General features: G+C 45.0%; 1 protein-coding gene across 1 annotated transcript in view; it reads left to right on the top strand.

The window, feature by feature from the left end:
- LOC121530690 (WD repeat and FYVE domain-containing protein 3) overlaps positions 1–26,563 on the top strand; it is a 204,728-nt gene that overhangs the window by 13,269 nt on the left and 164,896 nt on the right. Inside the window, exons 2-4 of the mRNA XM_045226849.1 lie at positions 20,842–21,052; positions 21,620–21,743; positions 25,528–25,637. Coding sequence (XP_045082784.1) covers positions 20,873–21,052; positions 21,620–21,743; positions 25,528–25,637 — 414 coding nt within the window. The 5' untranslated portion in view covers positions 20,842–20,872. The remainder of the gene's footprint in view (positions 1–20,841; positions 21,053–21,619; positions 21,744–25,527; positions 25,638–26,563) is intronic.

The following is a 26,563-nucleotide window of genomic DNA, read 5'->3' as shown; positions in this document are numbered from 1 at the left end:
ACTGAAGCAGGCGTCCCTCTAGGAGAATGCCTTGGAAAAGACTGAAGCTGGCGTCCCTCTAGGAGAATGCCTTGGAGAAGACTGAAGCTGGCGTCCCTCTAGGAGAATGCCTTGGAGAAGACTGAAGCTGGCGTCCCTCTAGGAGAATGCCTTGGAGAAGACTGAAGCTGGCGTCCCTCTAGGAGAATGCCTTGGAAAAGACTGAAGCTGGCGTCCATCTAGGAGAATGCCTTGGAAAAGACTGAAGCTGGCGTCCATCTAGGAGAATGCCTTGGAGAAGACTGAAGCTGGCGTCCCTCTAGGAGAATGCCTTGGAGAAGACCAGAGAAGAGGAAGAAAAAGAGTCATCATCCCTGGAAGGCCTTTTGTCTTGTTGTTCACTTTCTAGGTTGCATCCCAAACGCCACCCTATTCCCTACATAGTGCACTACTTTTAACCAGAGCCCTATGAGCCCTGGTCAGAAGTAGTGTGCTATATAGTTAATAGGGAGCAATTTGGGACTCACATCTATTCCTGGATTGACCAACTCTTCAGTTTATGTAATGACACTTCTGTTGACCGTTGACTTGGTTTTTAGAAACAGTTGATTTGTATTTTCCACGGTTAAGGAAGCATTTTGTCATGACAAGTAAAACTTAATGTCAGGTTATGAACAACAAAGCGTCTTCATTTATGACTGACCTTTGGATTTCATGATTGTCCTTCAACTAGGTAGGCCTGCGCTCTCAATATTGTAGCTGGTAGGCTTATCCTGGAAAAGTTAGAATGACCAGATAAACTGGTGAACCAGATAGGCTATTTACCTACTGAACATATTCAGTGTTTGTTTGTTTCAATTCAATATCGTTCTCTTTGTTTCTTCATTTCATTGGGAATCCCTCTTTTCATTCACAGGATGAATTTGCTGCTATCTAGGTTACGTAGTTTTTATTTCAAAAGCTACCAGGCTTGCAAGTAAGATCCATTGAGACCTTCATAATGGATACATGACTTTTAAAGGGCGGCTGCACTTCCAGGTTTGGCCTCATTTTAGATTTGGTTTATTTAAGAAATAGTTTTTCAAGCAAAGGTCTTTTAAGGGAGTATGCAGCACACTTGTTGGGCTAGGCACCAGGCGAACCGTTGGGCTAGGCACCAGGCGAACCGTTGGGCTAGGCACCAGGCGAACCGTTGGGCTAGGCACCAGGCGAACCGTTGGGCTAGGCACCAGGCGAACCGTTGGGCTAGGCACCAGGCGAACCGTTGGGCTAGGCACCAGGCGAACCGTTGGGCTAGGCACCAGGCGAACCGTTGGGCTAGGCACCAGGCGAACCGTTGGGCTAGGCACCAGGCGAACCGTTGGGCTAGGCACCAGGCGAACCGTTGGGCTAGGCACCAGGCTAACCGTTGGGCTAGGCACCAGGCGAACCTCACATTGTAAGGTGGTGGGTGATGCGATGCGCTGAGCCTGCCTACCGTTGACTATAGCCTACGCACTCGAACGGCGAATGGGAAGCACGCTTTAATTATGAGTTAAGATTGAGAATTAAAAATAGTAGCTCTTTTTAAAACTAGCCATTGCATTGTTGCGCAATGACTGGGCTTATAAAACCACGTTTCACTCCAGTACCAGCTTTCTGAGGAGCTGCTCTGTGTGCTGTCTGACAGGTGGTATTCCCCTCTAACTAGTCTCCTAACTAGTCTCCTAACTAGTCTCTATGCTGTCTGACAGGTGGTATTCCCCTCTAACTAGTCTCCTAACTAGTCTCCTAACTAGTCTCTGTATGCTGTCTGACAGGTGGTATTCCTCCCTAACTAGTCTCCTAACTAGTCTCCTAACTAGTCTCCTAACTAGTCTCTGTATGCTGTCTGACAGGTGATATTCCTCTCCTCTAACTAGTCTCAGTATGCTGTCTGACAGGTGATATTCCTCTCCTCTAACTAGTCTCAGTATGCTGTCTGACAGGTGATATTCCTCTCCTCTAACTAGTCTCTGTATGCTGTCTGACAGGTGATATTCCTCTCCTCTAACTAGTCTCTGTATGCTGTCTGACAGGTGATATTCCTCTCCTCTAACTAGTCTCTGTATGCTGTCTGACAGGTGGTATTCCTCTCCTCTAACTAGTCTCTGTATGCTGTCTGACAGGTGATATTCCTCTCCTCTAACTAGTCTCTGTGTGCTGTCTGACAGGTGATATTCCTCTCTCTAACTAGTCTCTGTATGCTGTCTGACAGGTGTTATTCCTCTCTAACTAGTCTCTGTATGCTGTCTGACAGGTGATATTCCTCTCCTCTAACTAGTCTCTGTATGCTGTCTGACAGGTGTTATTCCTCTCTAACTAGTCTCTGTATGCTGTCTGACAGGTGATATTCCTCTCCTCTAACTAGTCTCTGTATGCTGTCTGACAGGTGATATTCCCCTCTAACTAGTCTCTGTATGCTGTCTGACAGGTGGTATTCCTCTCCTCTAACTAGTCTCTGTGTGCTGTCTGACAGGTGATATTCCTCTCCTCTAACTAGTCTCTGTATGCTGTCTGACAGGTGATATTCCTCTCCTCTAACTAGTCTCTGTATGCTGTCTGACAGGTGATATTCCTCTCTAACTAGTCTCTGTATGCTGTCTGACAGGTGATATTCCTCTCCTCTAACTAGTCTCTGTATGCTGTCTGACAGGTGATATTCCTCTCCTCTAACTAGTCTCTGTATGCTGTCTGACAGGTGGTAGGATATTCCTCTCCTCTAACTAGTCTCTGTGTGCTGTCTGACAGGTGATATTCCTCCCCTCTAACTAGTCTCTGTGTGCTGTCTGACAGGTGATATTCCTCTCCTCTAACTAGTCTCTGTATGCTGTCTGACAGGTGATATTCCTCTCCTCTAACTAGTCTCTGTATGCTGTCTGACAGGTGATATTCCTCTCCTCTAACTAGTCTCTGTATGCTGTCTGACAGGTGATATTCCTCTCCTCTAACTAGTCTCTATATGCTGTCTGACAGGTGGTAGGATATTCCTCTCCTCTAACTAGTCTCTGTATGCTGTCTGACAGGTGATATTCCTCTACTCTAACTAGTCTCTGTATGCTGTCTGACAGGTGGTAGGATATTCCTCTCCTCTAACTAGTCTCTGTATGCTGTCTGACAGGTGGTATTCCTCTCTAACTAGTCTCTGTATGCTGTCTGACAGGTGATATTCCTCTCCTCTAACTAGTCTCTGTATGCTGTCTGTCATGTGGTATTCCTCTCCTCTAACTAGTCTCTGTATGCTGTCTGACAGGTGATATTCCTCTCCTCTAACTAGTCTCTGTATGCTGTCTGACAGGTGGTATTCCTCTCCTCTAACTAGTCTCTGTATGCTGTCTGACAGGTGATATTCCTCTCCTCTAACTAGTCTCTGTGTGCTGTCTGACAGGTGATATTCCTCTCCTCTAACTAGTCTCTGTATGCTGTCTGACAGGTGATATTCCTCTCCTCTAACTAGTCTCTGTATGCTGTCTGACAGGTGATATTCCTCTCCTCTAACTAGTCTCTGTATGCTGTCTGACAGGTGATATTCCTCTCCTCTAACTAGTCTCTGTATGCTGTCTGACAGGTGTTATTCCTCTCTAACTAGTCTCTGTATGCTGTCTGACAGGTGATATTCCTCTCCTCTAACTAGTCTCTGTATGCTGTCTGACAGGTGATATTCCTCTCCTCTAACTAGTCTCTGTATGCTGTCTGACAGGTGATATTCCTCTCCTCTAACTAGTCTCTGTGTGCCGTCTGACAGGTGGTAGGATATTCCTCTCCTCTAACTAGTCTCTGTATGCTGTCTGACAGGTGATATTCCTCTCCTCTAACTAGTCTCTGTATGCTGTCTGACAGGTGATATTCCTCTCCTCTAACTAGTCTCTGTATGCTGTCTGACAGGTGATATTCCTCTCCTCTAACTAGTCTCTGTATGCTGTCTGACAGGTGATATTCCTCTCTAACTAGTCTCTGTGTGCTGTCTGACAGGTGGTATTCCTCTCCTCTAACTAGTCTCTGTATGCTGTCTGACAGGTGGTATTCCTCTCCTCTAACTAGTCTCAGTATGCTGTCTGACAGGTGGTAGGATATTCCTCTCCTCTAACTAGTCTCTGTATGCTGTCTGACAGGTGGTATTCCTCTCCTCTAACTAGTCTCTGTATGCTGTCTGACAGGTGGTAGGATATTCCTCTCCTCTAACTAGTCTCTGTATGCTGTCTGACAGGTGATATTCCTCTACTCTAACTAGTCTCTGTATGCTGTCTGACAGGTGATATTCCTCTCTAACTAGTCTCTGTATGCTGTCTGACAGGTGGTATTCTCTCCTCTAACTAGTCTCTGTATGCTGTCTGACAGGTGATATTCCTCTACTCTAACTAGTCTCTGTATGCTGTCTGACAGGTGATATTCCTCTCTAACTAGTCTCTGTATGCTGTCTGACAGGTGATATTCCTCTCCTCTAACTAGTCTCTGTATGCTGTCTGACAGGTGATATTCCTCTACTCTAACTAGTCTCTGTATGCTGTCTGACAGGTGATATTCCTCTCTAACTAGTCTCTGTATGCTGTCTGACAGGTGGTATTCCTCTCCTCTAACTAGTCTCTGTATGCTGTCTGACAGGTGATATTCCTCTACTCTAACTAGTCTCTGTATGCTGTCTGACAGGTGGTAGGATATTCCTCTCCTCTAACTAGTCTCTGTATGCTGTCTGACAGGTGGTATTCCTCTCCTCTAACTAGTCTCTGTATGCTGTCTGACAGGTGATATTCCTCTCTAACTAGTCTCTGTATGCCGTCTGACAGGTGATATTCCTCTCCTCTAACTAGTCTCTGTATGCTGTCTGACAGGTGGTAGGATATTCCTCTCCTCTAACTAGTCTCTGTATGCTGTCTGACAGGTGATATTCCTCTCCTCTAACTAGTCTCAGTATGCTGTCTGACAGGTGGTATTCCTCTCCTCTAACTAGTCTCTGTATGCTGTCTGACAGGTGATATTCCTCTCCTCTAACTAGTCTCTGTATGCTGTCTGACAGGTGGTATTCCTCTCCTCTAACTAGTCTCTGTATGCTGTCTGACAGGTGATATTCCTCTCCTCTAACTAGTCTCTGTATGCTGTCTGACAGGTGGTAGGATATTCCTCTCCTCTAACTAGTCTCTGTATGCTGTCTGACAGGTGGTAGGATATTCCTCTCCTCTAACTAGTCTCTGTATGCTGTCTGACAGGTGATATTCCTCTACTCTAACTAGTCTCTGTATGCTGTCTGACAGGTGGTAGGATATTCCTCTCCTCTAACTAGTCTCTGTGTGCTGTCTGACAGGTGATATTCCTCCCCTCTAACTAGTCTCTGTATGCTGTCTGACAGGTGATATTCCTCTCCTCTAACTAGTCTCTGTATGCTGTCTGACAGGTGATATTCCTCTCCTCTAACTAGTCTCTGTATGCTGTCTGACAGGTGTTATTCCTCTCCTCTAACTAGTCTCTGTATGCTGTCTGACAGGTGATATTCCTCTCCTCTAACTAGTCTCTGTATGCTGTCTGACAGGTGGTATTCCTCTCCTCTAACTAGTCTCTGTATGCTGTCTGACAGGTGGTAGGATATTCCTCTCCTCTAACTAGTCTCTGTATGCTGTCTGACAGGTGATATTCCTCTCCTCTAACTAGTCTCTGTATGCTGTCTGACAGGTGATATTCCTCCCCTCTAACTAGTCTCTGTATGCTGTCTGACAGGTGATATTCCTCTCCTCTAACTAGTCTCTGTATGCTGTCTGACAGGTGGTATTCCTCTCCTCTAACTAGTCTCTGTATGCTGTCTGACAGGTGATATTCCTCTCCTCTAACTAGTCTCTGTATGCTGTCTGACAGGTGGTAGGATATTCCTCTCCTCTAACTAGTCTCTGTATGCTGTCTGACAGGTGGTATTCCTCTCCTCTAACTAGTCTCTGTATGCCGTCTGACAGGTGGTATTCCTCTCCTCTAACTAGTCTCTGTATGCTGTCTGACAGGTGATATTCCTCTCCTCTAACTAGTCTCTGTATGCTGTCTGACAGGTGATATTCCTCTCCTCTAACTAGTCTCTGTATGCTGTCTGACAGGTGATATTCCCTCTCCTCTAACTAGTCTCTGTGTGCTGTCTGACAGGTGATATTCCTCTCCTCTAACTAGTCTCTGTATGCTGTCTGACAGGTGATATTCCTCTCCTCTAACTAGTCTCTGTATGCTGTCTGACAGGTGGTAGGATATTCCTCTCCTCTAACTAGTCTCTGTATGCTGTCTGACAGGTGATATTCCTCTCCTCTAACTAGTCTCTGTATGCTGTCTGACAGGTGGTAGGATATTCCTCTCCTCTAACTAGTCTCTGTATGCTGTCTGACAGGTGGTATTCCTCTCCTCTAACTAGTCTTTGTATGCCGTCTGACAGGTGGTATTCCTCTCCTCTAACTAGTTCTCTGTATGCTGTCTGACAGGTGATATTCCTCTCCTCTAACTAGTCTCTGTATGCTGTCTGACAGGTGATATTCCCTCTCCTCTAACTAGTCTCTGTATGCTGTCTGACAGGTGATATTCCTCTCCTCTAACTAGTCTCTGTGTGCTGTCTGACAGGTGATATTCCTCTCCTCTAACTAGTCTCTGTATGCTGTCTGACAGGTGATATTCCTCTCCTCTAACTAGTCTCTGTATGCTGTCTGACAGGTGGTAGGATATTCCTCTCCTCTAACTAGTCTCTGTGTGCTGTCTGACAGGTGATATTCCTCTCCTCTAACTAGTCTCTGTATGCTGTCTGACATGTGGTATTCCTCTCTAACTAGTCTCTGTATGCTGTCTGACAGGTGATATTCCTCTCCTCTAACTAGTCTCTGTATGCTGTCTGACAGGTGATATTCCTCTCCTCTAACTAGTCTCTGTATGCTGTCTGACAGGTGATATTCCTCTCCTCTAACTAGTCTCTGTATGCTGTCTGACATGTGGTATTCCTCTCCTCTAACTAGTCTCTGTATGCTGTCTGACAGGTGATATTCCTCTCCTCTAACTAGTCTCTGTATGCTGTCTGACAGGTGGTATTCCTCTCTAACTAGTCTCTGTATGCTGTCTGACAGGTGATATTCCTCTCCTCTAACTAGTCTCTGTATGCTGTCTGACAGGTGGTATTCCTCTCCTCTAACTAGTCTCTGTGTGCTGTCTGACAGGTGGTAGGATATTCCTCTCCTCTAACTAGTCTCTGTATGCTGTCTGACAGGTGGTATTCCTCTCCTCTAACTAGTCTCTGTATGCTGTCTGACAGGTGGTATTCCTCTCTAACTAGTCTCTGTATGCTGTCTGACAGGTGGTATTCCTCTCCTCTAACTAGTCTCTGTATGCTGTCTGACAGGTGATATTCCTCTCCTCTAACTAGTCTCTGTATGCTGTCTGACAGGTGATATTCCTCTCCTCTAACTAGTCTCTGTATGCTGTCTGACAGGTGATATTCCTCTACTCTAACTAGTCTCTGTATGCTGTCTGACAGGTGTTATTCCTCTCTAACTAGTCTCTGTATGCTGTCTGACAGGTGATATTCCTCTCCTCTAACTAGTCTCTGTATGCTGTCTGACAGGTGATATTCCTCTCCTCTAACTAGTCTCTGTATGCTGTCTGACAGGTGATATTCCTCTCCTCTAACTAGTCTCTGTGTGCCGTCTGACAGGTGGTAGGATATTCCTCTCCTCTAACTAGTCTCTGTATGCTGTCTGACAGGTGATATTCCTCTCCTCTAACTAGTCTCTGTATGCTGTCTGACAGGTGATATTCCTCTCCCTCTAACTAGTCTCTGTATGCTGTCTGACAGGTGATATTCCTCTCCTCTAACTAGTCTCTGTATGCTGTCTGACAGGTGATATTCCTCTCTAACTAGTCTCTGTGTGCTGTCTGACAGGTGGTATTCCTCTCCTCTAACTAGTCTCTGTATGCTGTCTGACAGGTGGTAGGATATTCCTCTCCTCTAACTAGTCTCAGTATGCTGTCTGACAGGTGGTAGGATATTCCTCTCCTCTAACTAGTCTCTGTATGCTGTCTGACAGGTGATATTCCTCTCCTCTAACTAGTCTCTGTATGCTGTCTGACAGGTGGTAGGATATTCCTCTCCTCTAACTAGTCTCTGTATGCTGTCTGACAGGTGATATTCCTCTACTCTAACTAGTCTCTGTATGCTGTCTGACAGGTGATATTCCTCTCTAACTAGTCTCTGTATGCTGTCTGACAGGTGGTATTCCTCTCCTCTAACTAGTCTCTGTATGCTGTCTGACAGGTGATATTCCTCTACTCTAACTAGTCTCTGTATGCTGTCTGACAGGTGATATTCCTCTCTAACTAGTCTCTGTATGCTGTCTGACAGGTGGTATTCCTCTCCTCTAACTAGTCTCTGTATGCTGTCTGACAGGTGATATTCCTCTACTCTAACTAGTCTCTGTATGCTGTCTGACAGGTGGATATTCCTCTCTAACTAGTCTCTGTATGCTGTCTGACAGGTGGTATTCCTCTCCTCTAACTAGTCTCTGTATGCTGTCTGACAGGTGATATTCCTCTCTCTAACTAGTCTCTGTATGCTGTCTGACAGGTGTAGATATTCCTCTCCTCTAACTAGTCTCTGTATGCTGTCTGACAGGTGGTAGTATTCCTCTCCTCTAACTAGTCTCTGTATGCTGTCTGACAGGTGATATTCCTCTACTCTAACTAGTCTCAGTATGCTGTCTGACAGGTGGTATTCCTCTCCTCTAACTAGTCTCTGTATGCTGTCTGACAGGTGATATTCCTCTCCTCTAACTAGTCTCTGTATGCTGTCTGACAGGTGGTATTCCTCTCCTCTAACTAGTCTCTGTATGCTGTCTGACAGGTGATATTCCTCTCCTCTAACTAGTCTCTGTATGCTGTCTGACAGGTGGTAGGATATTCCTCTCCTCTAACTAGTCTCTGTATGCTGTCTGACAGGTGGTAGGATATTCCTCTCCCTCTAACTAGTCTCTGTATGCTGTCTGACAGGTGATATTCCTCTACTCTAACTAGTCTCTGTATGCTGTCTGACAGGTGGTAGGATATTCCTCTCCTCTAACTAGTCTCTGTGTGCTGTCTGACAGGTGATATTCCTCCCCTCTAACTAGTCTCTGTATGCTGTCTGACAGGTGATATTCCTCTCCTCTAACTAGTCTCTGTATGCTGTCTGACAGGTGATATTCCTCTCCTCTAACTAGTCTCTGTATGCTGTCTGACAGGTGTTATTCCTCTCCTCTAACTAGTCTCTGTATGCTGTCTGACAGGTGGTATTCCTCTCCTCTAACTAGTCTCTGTATGCTGTCTGACAGGTGGTATTCCTCTCCTCTAACTAGTCTCTGTATGCTGTCTGACAGGTGGTAGGATATTCCTCTCCTCTAACTAGTCTCTGTATGCTGTCTGACAGGTGATATTCCTCTCCTCTAACTAGTCTCTGTATGCTGTCTGACAGGTGATATTCCTCCCCTCTAACTAGTCTCTGTATGCTGTCTGACAGGTGATATTCCTCTCCTCTAACTAGTCTCTGTATGCTGTCTGACAGGTGGTATTCCTCTCCTCTAACTAGTCTCTGTATGCTGTCTGACAGGTGATATTCCTCTCCTCTAACTAGTCTCTGTATGCTGTCTGACAGGTGGTAGGATATTCCTCTCCTCTAACTAGTCTCTGTATGCTGTCTGACAGGTGGTATTCCTCTCCTCTAACTAGTCTCTGTATGCCGTCTGACAGGTGGTATTCCTCTCCTCTAACTAGTCTCTGTATGCTGTCTGACAGGTGATATTCCTCTCCTCTAACTAGTCTCTGTATGCTGTCTGACAGGTGATATTCCTCTCCTCTAACTAGTCTCTGTATGCTGTCTGACAGGTGATATTCCTCTCCTCTAACTAGTCTCTGTGTGCTGTCTGACAGGTGATATTCCTCTCCTCTAACTAGTCTCTGTATGCTGTCTGACAGGTGATATTCCTCTCCTCTAACTAGTCTCTGTATGCTGTCTGACAGGTGGTAGGATATTCCTCTCCTCTAACTAGTCTCTGTATGCTGTCTGACAGGTGATATTCCTCTCCTCTAACTAGTCTCTGTATGCTGTCTGACAGGTGGTAGGATATTCCTCTCCTCTAACTAGTCTCTGTATGCTGTCTGACAGGTGGTATTCCTCTCCTCTAACTAGTCTCTGTATGCCGTCTGACAGGTGGTATTCCTCTCCTCTAACTAGTCTCTGTATGCTGTCTGACAGGTGATATTCCTCTCCTCTAACTAGTCTCTGTATGCTGTCTGACAGGTGATATTCCTCTCCTCTAACTAGTCTCTGTATGCTGTCTGACAGGTGATATTCCTCTCCTCTAACTAGTCTCTGTGTGCTGTCTGACAGGTGATATTCCTCTCCTCTAACTAGTCTCTGTATGCTGTCTGACAGGTGATATTCCTCTCCTCTAACTAGTCTCTGTATGCTGTCTGACAGGTGGTAGGATATTCCTCTCCTCTAACTAGTCTCTGTGTGCTGTCTGACAGGTGATATTCCTCTCCTCTAACTAGTCTCTGTATGCTGTCTGACATGTGGTATTCCTCTCTAACTAGTCTCTGTATGCTGTCTGACAGGTGATATTCCTCTCCTCTAACTAGTCTCTGTATGCTGTCTGACAGGTGATATTCCTCTCCTCTAACTAGTCTCTGTATGCTGTCTGACAGGTGATATTCCTCTCCTCTAACTAGTCTCTGTATGCTGTCTGACATGTGGTATTCCTCTCCTCTAACTAGTCTCTGTATGCTGTCTGACAGGTGATATTCCTCTCCTCTAACTAGTCTCTGTATGCTGTCTGACAGGTGGTATTCCTCTCTAACTAGTCTCTGTATGCTGTCTGACAGGTGATATTCCTCTCCTCTAACTAGTCTCTGTATGCTGTCTGACAGGTGGTATTCCTCTCCTCTAACTAGTCTCTGTGTGCTGTCTGACAGGTGGTAGGATATTCCTCTCCTCTAACTAGTCTCTGTATGCTGTCTGACAGGTGGTATTCCTCTCCTCTAACTAGTCTCTGTATGCTGTCTGACAGGTGGTATTCCTCTCTAACTAGTCTCTGTATGCTGTCTGACAGGTGGTATTCCTCTCCTCTAACTAGTCTCTGTATGCTGTCTGACAGGTGATATTCCTCTCCTCTAACTAGTCTCTGTATGCTGTCTGACAGGTGATATTCCTCTCCTCTAACTAGTCTCTGTATGCTGTCTGACAGGTGATATTCCTCTACTCTAACTAGTCTCTGTATGCTGTCTGACAGGTGATATTCCCCTCTAACTAGTCTCTGTATGCTGTCTGACAGGTGGTAGGATATTCCTCTACTCTAACTAGTCTCCTAACTAGTCTCTGTATGCTGTCTGACAGGTGATATTCCTCTCCTCTAACTAGTCTCTGTATGCTGTCTGACAGGTGATATTCCTCTCCTCTAACTAGTCTCTGTATGCTGTCTGACAGGTGATATTCCTCTCCTCTAACTAGTCTCTGTATGCTGTCTGACAGGTGGTATTCCTCTCTCTAACTAGTCTCTGTATGCTGTCTGACAGGTGGTATGCCTCTCCTCTAACTAGTCTCTGTATGCTGTCTGACAGGTGATATTCCCCTCCTCTAACTAGTCTCTGTATGCTGTCTGACAGGTGGTATTCCTCTCTAACTAGTCTCTGTATGCTGTCTGACAGGTGATATTCCTCTCCTCTAACTAGTCTCTGTATGCTGTCTGACAGGTGATATTCCTCTCCTCTAACTAGTCTCTGTATGCTGTCTGACAGGTGATATTCCCCTCCTCTAACTAGTCTCTGTATGCTGTCTGACAGGTGATATTCCCCTCTAACTAGTCTCTGTATGCTGTCTGACAGGTGGTAGGATATTCCTCTACTCTAACTAGTCTCCTAACTAGTCTCTGTATGCTGTCTGACAGGTGATATTCCTCTCCTCTAATTAGTCTCTGTATGCTGTCTGACAGGTGATATTCCTCTCCTCTAACTAGTCTCTGTATGCTGTCTGACAGGTGATATTCCTCTCCTCTAACTAGTCTCTGTATGCTGTCTGACAGGTGATATTCCTCTCCTCTAACTAGTCTCTGTATGCTGTCTGACAGGTGATATTCCCCTCCTCTAACTAGTCTCTGTATGCTGTCTGACAGGTGGTATTCCTCTCTAACTAGTCTCTGTATGCTGTCTGACAGGTGATATTCCTCTCCTCTAACTAGTCTCTGTATGCTGTCTGACAGGTGATATTCCTCTCCTCTAACTAGTCTCTGTATGCTGTCTGACAGGAGGTATTCCTCTCCTCTAACTAGTCTCTGTATGCTGTCTGACAGGTGATATTCCTCTCCTCTAACTAGTCTCTGTATGCTGTCTGACAGGTGATATTCCTCTCCTCTAACTAGTCTCTGTATGCTGTCTGACAGGTGATATTCCTCTCCTCTAACTAGTCTCAGTATGCTGTCTGACAGGTGGTAGGATATTCCTCTCCTCTAACTAGTCTCTGTATGCTGTCTGACAGGTGATATTCCTCTCCTCTAACTAGTCTCTGTATGCTGTCTGACAGGTGATATTCCTCTCCTCTAACTAGTCTCTATATGCTGTCTGACAGGTGGTATTCCTCTCTAACTAGTCTCTGTATGCTGTCTGACAGGTGATATTCCTCTCCTCTAACTAGTCTCTGTATGCTGTCTGACAGGTGGTAGGATATTCCTCTCCTCTAACTAGTCTCTGTATGCTGTCTGACAGGTGATATTCCTCTCCTCTAACTAGTCTCTGTATGCTGTCTGACAGGTGATATTCCTCTCCTCTAACTAGTCTCTGTATGCTGTCTGACAGGTGGTATTCCTCTCCTCTAACTAGTCTCTGTATGCTGTCTGACAGGTGATATTCCTCTCCTCTAACTAGTCTCTGTATGCTGTCTGACAGGTGGTAGGATATTCCTCTCCTCTAACTAGTCTCTGTATGCTGTCTGACAGGTGATATTCCTCTCCTCTAACTAGTCTCTGTGTGCTGTCTGACAGGTGGTAGGATATTCCTCTCCTCTAACTAGTCTCTGTATGCTGTCTGACAGGTGATATTCCTCTCCTCTAACTAGTCTCTGTATGCTGTCTGACAGGTGGTAGGATATTCCTCTCCTCTAACTAGTCTCTGTATGCTGTCTGACAGGTGATATTCCTCTCCTCTAACTAGTCTCTGTATGCTGTCTGACAGGTGATATTCCTCTCCTCTAACTAGTCTCTGTATGCTGTCTGACAGGTGATATTCCTCTCCTCTAACTAGTCTCTGTATGCTGTCTGACAGGTGTTATTCCTCTCCTCTAACTAGTCTCTGTATGCTGTCTGACAGGTGGTAGGATATTCCTCTCCTCTAACTAGTCTCTATATGCTGTCTGACAGGTGATATTCCTCTCCTCTAACTAGTCTCTGTATGCTGTCTGACAGGTGATATTCCTCTCCTCTAACTAGTCTCTGTATGCTGTCTGACAGGTGATATTCCTCTCCTCTAACTAGTCTCTGTGTGCTGTCTGACAGGTGGTATTCCTCTCCTCTAACTAGTCTCTATATGCTGTCTGACAGGTGGTATTCCTCTCTAACTAGTCTCTGTATGCTGTCTGACAGGTGATATTCCTCTCCTCTAACTAGTCTCTGTATGCTGTCTGACAGGTGGTATTCCTCTCCTCTAACTAGTCTCTGTATGCTGTCTGACAGGTGATATTCCTCTCCTCTAACTAGTCTCTGTATGCCGTCTGACAGGTGGTATTCCTCTCCTCTAACTAGTCTCTGTATGCTGTCTGACAGGTGATATTCCTCTCCTCTAACTAGTCTCTGTATGCTGTCTGACAGGTGATATTCCTCTCCTCTAACTAGTCTCTGTATGCTGTCTGACAGGTGATATTCCTCTCCTCTAACTAGTCTCTGTATGCTGTCTGACAGGTGGTATTCCTCTCCTCTAACTAGTCTCTGTATGCTGTCTGACAGGTGATATTCCTCTCCTCTAACTAGTCTCTGTGTGCTGTCTGACAGGTGGTAGGATATTCCTCTCCTCTAACTAGTCTCCTAACTAGTCTCTGTATGCTGTCTGACAGGTGGTATTCCTCTCCTCTAACTAGTCTCTGTATGCTGTCTGACAGGTGATATTCCTCTCCTCTAACTAGTCTCTGTATGCTGTCTGACAGGTGGTAGGATATTCCTCTCCTCTAACTAGTCTCTGTATGCTGTCTGACAGGTGATATTCCTCTCCTCTAACTAGTCTCTGTATGCTGTCTGACAGGTGGTAGGATATTCCTCTCCTCTAACTAGTCTCCTAACTAGTCTCTGTATGCTGTCTGACAGGTGGTATTCCTCTCCTCTAACTAGTCTCTGTATGCTGTCTGACAGGTGATATTCCTCTCCTCTAACTAGTCTCTGTATGCTGTCTGACGTGATATTCCTCTCCTCTAACTAGTCTCTGTATGCTGTGTGACAGGTGATATTCCTCTCCTCTAACTAGTCTCTGTATGCTGTCTGACAGGTGATATTCCTCTCCTCTAACTAGTCTCTATATGCTGTCTGACAGGTGGTATTCCTCTCCTCTAACTAGTCTCTGTATGCTGTCTGACAGGTGGTATTCCTCTCCTCTAACTAGTCTCTGTATGCTGTCTGACAGGTGATATTCCTCTCCTCTAACTAGTCTCAGTATGCTGTCTGACAGGTGGTAGGATATTCCTCTCCTCTAACTAGTCTCTGTATGCTGTCTGACAGGTGATATTCCTCTCCTCTAACTAGTCTCTGTATGCTGTCTGACAGGTGATATTCCTCTCCTCTAACTAGTCTCTGTATGCTGTCTGACAGGTGGTATTCCTCTCTAACTAGTCTCTGTATGCTGTCTGACAGGTGTTATTCCTCTCCTCTAACTAGTCTCTGTATGCTGTCTGACAGGTGGTAGGATATTCCTCTCCTCTAACTAGTCTCTGTGTGCTGTCTGACAGGTGATATTCCTCTCCTCTAACTAGTCTCTGTATGCTGTCTGACAGGTGGTATTCCTCTCCTCTAACTAGTCTCTGTAACTAGTCTCCTAACTCGTCTCTGTATGCTGAGTGTGATAAATGAGATACATGGTGACTAATGAAAATACACGCGGCAATTTAATCCCACAAATTAACCTGTAGATTATGTCCATTATTGAGAGAGGAGAAAGAAGTGAATGGAGCAGTAATTGAAAAACCTGATTTGGCTGCAAATATGGTGAGAATTAAATATGTCTAGGCCTTTTTCTCTTTATTCTGTGAGTCAGGAAATTGGGGCCCGAGGAAACTCTCTCAGAATGTGCAATCATTGAAAGAAGACTTGGCTCCATTGTTTAGCCTAATCATCACTTAGCATAACACTGAAGATGTCTTGAAACATGTAGGTTGGCGTCATATAGCTTAGGCCTACATTCTGATCTGACACAGTCATGCAGTCATCCTGAGCCAGTTCTTGTAACCCTGACTCGGGTGATCATGGCTTTTGTTTAACATGTCCTAAACTGACCCTTCCCATTCCTCCAATAGCAATCCTGCTTTCAGGCCTAACTGCTAGACATATGGTTTGGTTGCCATGGTGAACTATTGAGTCATTTATTGTCCAAAAATCTCTGAATCTCTGGGGTGGTCAGGTAACCTAGCGGTTAGAGAGGTGAGCCTGCAACCGGAGGGTTGCCAGTTCGAATCCCGGGTCCGACAGGAAAAATCTGGCAGGAAAGTAAGCTGCCAACCGGAGGGTTGCTGGTATCAAATCCAAGTTGGCATTTCCTGCCGTTGTGCCCTTGATCTAGACCCTTAACCCCCCCACAACAGCTCCCCTGGTGCCCAGTGTGTCAGCCCCCCACACCTCTCCATAACCTGTATACAGTATGTATGTGTATGCATGTCTTTTGGAGGCAAGGCTTCGTATGTAGAGGATTAACATTTAACAAACATAAAACTGATTTAGGCTTCAATCGTTCACAGCGTATCGGAAAGAACTAAGATTTACTAATGAGTTACTGACTAAAAACGTAAAGCCGTCATTGAAAATAAACCGAAAATCCATCGCACGTTGGCGAGCTCGGCCACGTCTTATCACATTCTGCAGGCCTCGGTAACGTTTTGTTGTCCAGGAATAAACATATTAGCCTTCCTAGCTACTATGGTTATCTCAGACAGGCAGAGTTATTGGTAGGGCTTAGAAAGGGGATGTTGCAGAGAGGAGACATTGTTCTAAGCTTGCAGTGAAACAACAGACCTCAGCTACCGTAGCATCATAAATAGGGAACCTGACCTACTGCTGTCATGTTTGGCGCTGACTAGATTGGCCGACTAGTCTGAACTGTGTCTGAGACCAAAATCCCTCCCCAACAATCATGAGGCAAACAACTCACTACTTTCAGCGACCAAGGTATTGTAAATCATTTTCAGGGGAAGGAGATGCAGGACAATCAGAGATTTTCAGGCTACATGTTGGCGAATAGAGAGGTCGATCATTTAAGCTCCAACTTTTATGCAATTTCTTTTAATTTTTTTTTTGCATTGTGACTTCTCTATACACGAGTTCCAACATGCCGTTTCAGCTGTCTGTACTAGTTCAATTCTCTTCATGTGTCATGGTGGTGGGGCTGTCAGAGGCGCTGGGATGACAGGAAGGGAAGTGTGGGTCGGTCTCTCTTATCACGCCGGCTACAGCTGATGTGTCAACTTCAATGTGTTCCTAAATAAGGAAAGAGGCAGATAACTATGCCTAAATGCAGGTGGTGTTGGTTCATGATTTTAGCCTAAGTTTAAAATGTAGACTTATGCCAAACATCCTTCCCCTGAAGGACCTTTCTACGCGTAACAAAATATATTAAACGCAACATGATAAATAATTAGGCCCTAATCTATGGATTTCACATTTACATTTTACATTTTTGTCATTTAGCAGACGCTCTTATCCAGAGCGACTTACAGTTAGTGAGTGCATACATTTTCCATACTGGCCCCCCATGGGAATCGAACCCACAACCCTGCCGTTGCAAACGCCATGCTCTACCAACTGAGCTACATGACTGGGAATACTGATATATATCTGTTGATCACAGATACCTTAAAAACAAAAGTAGAGGCGTGGATCAGAAAACTAGTCCGTATCTGGTGTGATCACCATTTGCTTCATGCAGCGCGACATCTCCTTCGCATAGAGTTGATCAGGCTGTTGATTGTGGCCTGTGGAATGTTGTCCCACTTCTCTTCAATGGCTGTATGAAGTTGCTGGATATTGGCGGGAACTGGAACATGCTGTCGTACTCATCATTCCAGAGCATCCCAAACATGCTCAATGGGTGACACGTCTGAGTATGCAGGCCATGGAAGAACTGGGACATTTTCAGCTTCCAGGAAGTGTGTACAGATCCTTGCGACATGGGGCCGTGCATTACCATTCTGAAACATGACGTGATGGCGGCGGATGAATGGCACGACAATGGGCCTCAGGATATCGTCACGGTGTCTCTGTGCATTCAAATTGACATCGATACTCCCACCACCATGGGGCACTCTGTTCACAACGTTGACATCAGCAAACCGCTCTTCCACACAACGCTATACACGCTGTCTGCCATCTGACTGGTACAGTTGAAACCGGGATTCATCCGTGAAGAGCACACTTCTCCAGCCATAGATGGTGAGCATTTTCCCACTGAAGTCGGTTATGACGCCGAACTGCAGTCACCCTGGTGAGGACGACGAGCACGCAGATGGTCTTCTTGAGACGGTTTCTGACAGTTTGTGCAGAAATTATTCGGTTGTGCAAACCCACAGTTTCATCAGCTGACCGGGTGGCTGGTCTCAGACCGTCCTGCAGGTGAAGAAGCCGGATGTGGAGGTCCTGGGCTGACTTGGTTACACATGGTCTGCGACGTTGGAGGCGGCTTATGATAGAGAAATGAACATTAAAATCTCTGTCAACAGCTCTGAATGACATTCCTGAAGTCAGCCAGCCAATTGCACACTCCCTCAAAACTTGAGACATCTGTGGCATTGTGTTGTGTGACAAAACTGCACATTTTAGAGTGGCCTTTTGTTGTCCCCAGCACAAGGTGCACCTGTGTAATGCTGTTTAATCAGCTTCTTGATATGCCACACCTGTTAGGTAGCTGGATTATCTTGGCAAAGGAGAAATACTCACTAACAGGGATGTAAACAGATTTGTGCACACAATTTGAGAGAAATAAGCTTTTGTGCATATGGAACATTTGTGTGAGCTTTTATTTCAGCTCATGAAACATGACCAACACTTTACGTGTTGCAGTTATATTTTTGTTTAGTGTATATTTCATTAAGTGATGATGTAAAAAATCGATAGTTACAAATCAGGATATTATTATGCATCTTCTTGAAAATTTCGCAATATTATTTTTGCGCTAGTCGATTATAACTGCACCAAAACAGTTTTTCCTCCATCTTCTTTTTAAATGGGGAGCCAATTTGTTTGCAGCACTTTTATTTCCATGACTGATCAAAACGTGTTTTCTCATGGCTCTGTTTTGTCCCGCTGCAGCAGATATATTGTGATTAATATGTTTCGAACATTGAAGCGCAATAAAATCACAGTATCGAATCACAATACATATAGTATCACAATACATATAGTATCACAATACATATAGTATCACAATACATATAGTATCACAATACATATAGTATCACAATACATATCGTATCACAATACATATAGTATCACAATACATATCGTATCGGCACCAAAGTATCGTGATAATATCTTATTGTGAGGTCCTTGGCAATTCCCAGCCCTAATTTCATTTGAGGAAATTGTCATAATAATTTTTGGGCCAAGTTCGCACAGAATGCCCCAATACTTACCCTCATGGTTTAGGCCTAGAAGTTTCATTGCCAGTATTTTTTTGCAAGCATTTAGCTTAGTACATTTCCTCATAGCAACAATAATGGATATATGTCTGTCTCTATCCTACTGTGTATTATACAGTGTAGCCACAGTAAACAACTATATCAGGGATGGGCAACATTGATGGGGGTGGGGGCCACCAAAAAACTGAACTCATCATGAGGGGCCGCAGTCGCTTGCAGGTCTGAACTCATCATGAGGGGCCACAGTGACTCAGGGGTCTGAACTCATCATGAGGGGCCACAGTGACTCGCAGGTCTGAACTCATCATGAGGGGCCACAGTGACTCAGATCATCATGAGGGGCCACAATGACTCGCATGTCTGAACTCATCATGAGGGGCCACAGTGACTCAGATCATCATGAGGGGCCACAATGACTCGCATGTCTGAACTCATCATGAGGGGCCACAGTGACTCACAGGTCTGAACTCATCATGAGGGGCCACAGTGACTCGCAGGTCTGAACTCATCATGAGGGGCCGCAGTGACTCGCGGGTCTGAACTCATCATGAGGGGCCACAGTGACTCGGGGGTCTGAACTCATCATGAGGGGCCACAGTGACTCGCAGGTCTGAACTCATCATGAGGGGCCGCAGTGACTCACAGGTCTGAACTCATCATGAGGGGCCACAGTGACTCGGGGGTCTGAACTCATCATGAGGGGCCGCAGTGACTCGGGGGTCTGAACTCATCATGAGGGGCCGCAGTGACTCGGGGGTCTGAACTCATCATGAGGGGCCGCAGTGACTCAGGGGTCTGAACTCATCATGAGGGGCCACAGTGACTCGGGGGTCTGAACTCATCATGAGGGGCCACAGTGACTCGCAGGTCTGAACTCATCATGAGGGGCCACAGTGACTCAGGGGTCTGCATAACCACATCCATACCAGGACGTGCAGTCAGAGCCGGCCATAGCCTTTTGGGGGCCCTACGTCCATTCTGTTGGGAGACGCCCCCCCCCCACCTTGCAAGCAAAGCAAGTTTTGGAGTTCATTTCCTGAAATTCTACACATTTTGCCATGGCAACATTTTTAATAATAAAGGGCCTAAAAAGGCATTTAGGAACCTGAATTGCCTGGCATCCAAATGGACGTGTCTCTTCTTTATTCCACAGTGCACCACTCTCATACTGCCTCTCCCCTCATACTGCCTCTCCCCTCATACTGCCTCTCCCCTCATACTGCCTCTCTTCTCATACTGCCTCTCTTCTCTTACTGCCTCTCTTCTCTTACTGCCTCTCCCCTCTTACTGCCTCTCTCCTCTTACTGCCTCTCTTCTCTTACTGCCTCTCTCCTCTTACTGCCTCTCCCCTCATACTGCCTCTCTCCTCATACTGCCTCTCCTCTCTTACTGCCTCTCTTCTCTTACTGCCTCTCTCCTCTTACTGCCTCTCCCCTCTTACTGCCTCTCTTCTCTTACTGCCTCTCTCCTCTTACTGCCTCTCCCCTCTTACTGCCTCTCCCCTCTTACTGCCTCTCTCCTCATACTGCCTCTCTCCTCTTACTGCCTCTCTCCTCTTACTGCCTCTCTCCTCTTACTGCCTCTCTTCTCTTACTGCCTCTCTCCTCTTACTGCCTCTCTTCTCTTACTGCCTCTCCTCTTACTGCCTCTCTCCTCTTACTGCCTCTCTTCTCATACTGCCTCTCTTCTCATACTGCCTCTCCCCTCCATCTTCCACCGTCCCATCTGTCTTTTTTTATCTCTAGACTTTCTATCTTTTCATCCTTCGATTCTGTCTCTTCACTCCTCTCTCCACCCTCTATATTTGAGTTGGTTAAGGGGACCATGGATTTTAGACTGCTGACCAGCTTATCTGTTGCCAGTTGCTACTGATGCCATTCTACAAGTGAACAATGCATTTTAATTCAATAGATCAAAAAGAGAAGTTCAAAGCACTTCCTGGTAAGGTACAGTAAAATGAAATAGAAATTAAGTCATTCTCCCCCTCCTCTCAGGGCTGGCGTTGGCCGGACGAAGCCGCTCAAGATGAACATGGTGAAGAGGATCATGGGTAGGCCGCGGCAGGAGGAGTGTAGCCCGCAGGACAACGCACTGGGCCTCATGCACCTCCGACGCCTCTTCTCCGAGCTCTGCCACCCGCCACGTCAAATGACCCAGAAGGAGCAGGAGGAAAAACTCTACATGATGCTGCCTGTCTTCAACAGGGTGAGTAGTGGTTATGATTGGTGGGTGGGTGGGTGGGTGGGTGGGTGGGTGGGTTGGTTGGTTGGTTGGTGGGTTGGTTGGTTGGTTGGTTGGTGGGTGGGTTGGTGGGTTGGTTGGTTGGTGGGTTGGTTGGTTGGTTGGAGGACAAGCTCTACATGATGCTGCCTGTCTTCAACAGGATTAGAGTCAAACTCATCTATCAGTGCTTGGTGGTTTGGCTTGCATCTCGCTCAAAAGATCTCTGTGAAGGTTAAATTCATGTGTTAAACTTGATGATGTAAAAAAAATATATAAAAAAAAAAAATACTCAGAGATCCACATGAAGTATATTTCCTTTATGCGGATTTTATATTATTTGCATGAAAATCTGTCGCCAATTGGATGGGACCCTAGCTTATGACTGTGCTGTGTGGTTGTCCCACCTAGCTACCTTAAGAAGAATGCACTAACTATAAGTCTCTCTGGATAAGAGCGTCTGCTAAATGACTAGAATGTAAAACATTTAGGTGGGCCTTTGTGTGTGTGTGTGTGTGTCATTGTGTAACTGTTCATCTTTGACCTTTGCAGGTGTTTGGTAACGCTCCGCCCAGCACCATGACGGAGAAGTTCCAGGACCTCCTCCAGTTCACTACCCAGGTGTCCCGGCTCATGGTCACTGAGATCAGACGGAGGGCCTCCAACAAGTCCACAGGTCAGTTGATTTATTGAACCAGATCGTCCCATTGAGGTCAGTTGATTTATTGAACCAGATCGTCCCATTGAGGTCAGTTGATTTATTGAACCAGATCGTCCCATTGAGGTCAGTTGATTTATTGAACCAGATCGTCCCATTGAGGTCAGTTGATTTATTGAACCAGATCGTCCCATTGAGGTCAGTTGATTTATTGAACCAGATCGTCCCATTGAGGTCAGTTGATTTATTGAACCAGATCGTCCCATTGAGGTCAGTTGATTTATTGAACCAGATCGTCCCATTGAGGTCAGTTGATTTATTGAACCAGATCGTCCCATTGAGGTCAGTTGATTTATTGAACCAGATCGTCCCATTGAGGTCAGTTGATTTATTGAACCAGATCGTCCCATTGAGGTCAGTTGATTTATTGAACCAGATCGTCCCATTGAGGTCAGTTGATTTATTGAACCAGATCGTCCCATTGAGGTCAGTTGATTTATTGAACCAGATCGTCCCATTGAGGTCAGTTGATTTATTGAACCAGATCGTCCCATTGAGGTCAGTTGATTTATTGAACCAGATCGTCCCATTGAGGTCAGTTGATTTATTGAACCAGATCGTCCCATTGAGGTCAGTTGATTTATTGAACCAGATCGTCCCATTGAGGTCAGTTGATTTATTGAACCAGATCGTCCCATTGAGGTCAGTTGATTTATTGAACCAGATCGTCCCATTGAGGTCAGTTGATTTATTGAACCAGATCGTCCCATTGAGGTCAGTTGATTTATTGAACCAGATCGTCCCATTGAGGTCAGTTGATTTATTGAACCAGATCGTCCCATTGAGGTCAGTTGATTTATTGAACCAGATCGTCCCATTGAGGTCAGTTGATTTATTGAACCAGATCGTCCCATTGAGGTCAGTTGATTTATTGAACCAGATCGTCCCATTGAGGTCAGTTGATTTATTGAACCAGATCGTCCCATTGAGGTCAGTTGATTTATTGAACCAGATCGTCCCATTGAGGTCAGTTGATTTATTGAACCAGATCGTCCCATTGAGGTCAGTTGATTTATTGAACCAGATCGTCCCATTGAGGTCAGTTGATTTATTGAACCAGATCGTCCCATTGAGGTCAGTTGATTTATTGAACCAGATCGTCCCATTGAGGTCAGTTGATTTATTGAACCAGATCGTCCCATTGAGGTCAGAACTCTTTCCCAAGGGAGGCTACACGTGTCTCACTGTTCCCCTAAAAGCTCTATTTTGGCCTATTTCTTGTGTCAGTCTTCAGTCAACTTTGCTGCAACGTTTTTGCCTGCTACAGTCCATCGCCAGGGCTGTTGCTAAGCTGCCACCCCATACTAATTAAACATACTGTGGGTGGTTAAACTCTACTCAATTTAGATCACGTCAGGTTTGTCTGAGCAAAGCAGCTCTTAATCAAAGCTTCTGATCTAATGCTTCAGCTCTTCACACAGCTTCTGATCTAATGCTTCAGCTCTTCACAGCTTCTGATCTAATACTTCAGCTCTTCACGGCTTCTGATCTAATGCTTCAGCTCTTCACAGCTTCTGATCTAACATTTCAGCTCTTCACAGCTTCTGATCTAATGCTTCAGCTCTTCACAGCTTCTGATCTAATGCTTCAGCTCTTCACAGCTTCTGATCTAATGCTTCAGCTCTTCACAGCTTCTGATCTAATGCTTCAGCTCTTCACAGCTTCTGATCTAATGCTTCAGCTCTTCACAGCTTCTGATCTAATGCTTCAGCTCTTCACAGCTTCTGATCTAATGCTTCAGCTCTTCACAGCTTTCCTCCTGCTCACTCCACATGGACTCCTGTCACATTCTTGAGAGAAAAGGCACAAAAGAGAAGGCAATTGATTGCTTTGATTTGATGCTGGATTCAGGTCTGCTGGTAGAGGTGGTGTCGGACAGGAACGTCTTCAACGCCTTTGTTGCTCCTCTTCAGCCGGGTAGAGGGTTTTTATTGAGGTTTACACTGTTCTGGACCGAATTATCTCTGCTTATGCATTACGACACCATCCGTAGTAACCTCGGGAAAGGACAGATCACAACAGTTCAGTTGAGTTAATTTCCAATCCAAAACATCCCTATTAACATTGACTATATGACAAAGTATTATGTTTCACCACTCATTCTTAATAACCATTTCTAATACTTGATCCTGCTGCCTGAGAGATTTTTCTTTGAGGGGTCCCTGTATTCCAAAGGCTATCTGTTTAAACGCTCCCTAGTTTCACATTCTCCCTTGAATTCTCCCAAATTATATAACCCAATTGTTTTATTGTAACATTCCTATATTTCCTCATAATCTATTTGATATTACTCTGGCGTTTCCCCTTTTCCTTGTTCCTATTCTAACAATTGCTTACACTTCTCTCCCCATCCTGGTTGATCATAAAATTGTTTATAGTTAGCATTTCCTAAATATTACAAAAGTTGTGATTGAATCCTAGCACACAGTCCTGGTAACGGTGAAGATTTTGAACTACTGTTAATTCTTTAAACGGAGATGTGGTGCATATTAGACTATTTTCTTTATTTAATTGTAATATAATATATTATACTCATCTATACCAATAATTGTTTAACGGCTTCCTTCCATTCCCTTTCTTCTGCATTTGGTATGGCTCTAACATGTAAAAGGGTTTAATGCACTTTCCCAAGGAATAACTACTTCAACAACCTTATACTTAACCACTTATAAGTACTACATCCAATTGTTTATCTAAGTCCTGGGCTGTTATTCTTATGTCTATGATCCCATCTGTCTTTTTCTTTTATTATCTTAAGGTCACCGTTACCCCATGTGATTTCCCCATAATCCTTGTGCTGGTTCCTCCCACACCAATAACCATTTAACCCTTGTATTTTAATAGTGATCCCCTTCCTGTATTTTAGTTATGGTTCTTGCCTGTGCAGGAATATACATTTTAATCCTTTCTGCTTCCCTTCTCTGCCTTATTGTTTTGCTCTTTACTATTGTCAGTATGCCATTCCCCTTATCCTCAGGGAAATTAGTCAAGTCAAAGGGATTTTGATTAGGGTCAAATGATGTGAATCCCCTGTATGAAAACAGAATGGGAAGCTGTTCATTCGTGATTCCCCTGTATGAAAACAGAATGGGAAGCTGTTCATTCGTGAATCCCCTGTATGGAAACAGAATGGGAAGCTGTTCATTCATGATTCATCACTATTTGATGTTGGCCCCAGCCAAAGGCTTTTAAAACCTCCTGCTAGTGTTTCCTCTGCGTTCGTCAGTTCTCTCTGCAGGAGATATGTGTGTTATCAGTCTGTCGTTATTCAAAACTTCGACGGAGGTTTGCCTTCCTTTGACTACCGACCAACGGCATGGCAGCTCTAGAGAAGATCTAAAACCGCTAGAGACACACACACACACACACACACACACACACACACACACACACACACACACACACAGACAAATGTAAGGAATTTTCTCTCTCTCTCTATGCCACCTGCTCTAAGCCTTCTGGAATGACATTACACATTCTTTATTCTTTATTTAGAATGACTCATTCTCTATGACCTAAACGTGTGTGTTCTGTCCACAGAGGCAGCCAGTCGAGCCATAGTCCAGTTTCTGTTGTATTGTACTGTAATGTAATATGTACATTTATATACTGATGATGTGTGTGTGTGTGTTCTGTCCACAGAGGCAGCCAGTCGAGCCATAGTCCAGTTCCTGTTGTATTGTACTGTAATGTAATATGTACATTTATATACTGATGATGTGTGTGTGTGTTCTGTCCACAGAGGCAGCCAGTCGAGCCATAGTCCAGTTCCTGGAGGTGAACCAGAGTGAAGAGGCGTCACGTGGCTGGATGCTGCTGACCACCATCAACCTGCTAGCATCCTCCGGACAGGTGGGTAGTACTGGACAGCTGTGTGTGTGTGTGTGTGTGTGTGTGTTACTGAACTGAGCGTGTTTCTGTGTGGATCGCCTAGGCTAGGGCGATTATACCGTATACCAGGGTATTTAGAAATACCGACGGTATGATTTTCGATACTGTTAAAAATGATTTTGTGTGTGTGTGTGTGTGTGTGTGTGTGTGTGTGTGTGTGTGTGTGTGTGTGTGGTTGCTACGCCACTCTGCTATAACTATTAAGTTAACTATCGAAGATGTACCAAATAAATTATCTCCAGCTCAGGGCTCCAGCTGTGCATTTGGTATGCTAACTTGCTAGCTAAGTCGCTAGCTTGCAAAATCAAGCTTCTTGGTTACAGCAGAGACCATCAACCCCCTCCTGGATCAAGATCCCTGCTGCCTAAATTGTTTTGTGCGTAAAAAACCCCCCCCAAAAGAATTACGTTTGGAAAGAAATAGCGCCTCTTGTGTGCACTGCTGGTAATACCGTATATATAACCCTAGTATCACCCAGTGTGCAATGCGAATGTGTATTGCAAATAATAATAATAACACATATCATTTGTATAGCGCTTTTCATCATAGAGTTAATACATAAAATCCATTAAAAAAAATCGGAATACATTTAGAATCAAGGCAGGTAAAATAGCAATAATGGGCTCGGTGCTAAATCCATTAGGACTATAAGAAAGAGAGTCTGTAGAAGTGGGTTTTAAGGCCCATTTTTTAAAGTTCAAAGTGATAGAATTGCTCTCAGATGATTTCCATAGGCGAGGGGCAAGGGAGCAGAAGGCCATAGTTCGGAGACATGTCTCGGGGACTTGAAGCAGTAGGGAGTGGCTTGAGCGGAGAGTGCGAGGTGTCTCGCTGGGTGAGATGAGGTTGCTGATGTAGGTGGGGTTCAATCCATTCAAGGCTTTAAA

This window comes from Coregonus clupeaformis, chromosome 18 (genome assembly GCF_020615455.1).
Source record: "Coregonus clupeaformis isolate EN_2021a chromosome 18, ASM2061545v1, whole genome shotgun sequence".
Lineage (NCBI taxonomy): Eukaryota > Metazoa > Chordata > Actinopteri > Salmoniformes > Salmonidae > Coregonus > Coregonus clupeaformis.
The sequence above is the reverse complement of the archived record's forward strand: the minus strand, read 5'-3'. Positions and strand labels throughout refer to the sequence as shown.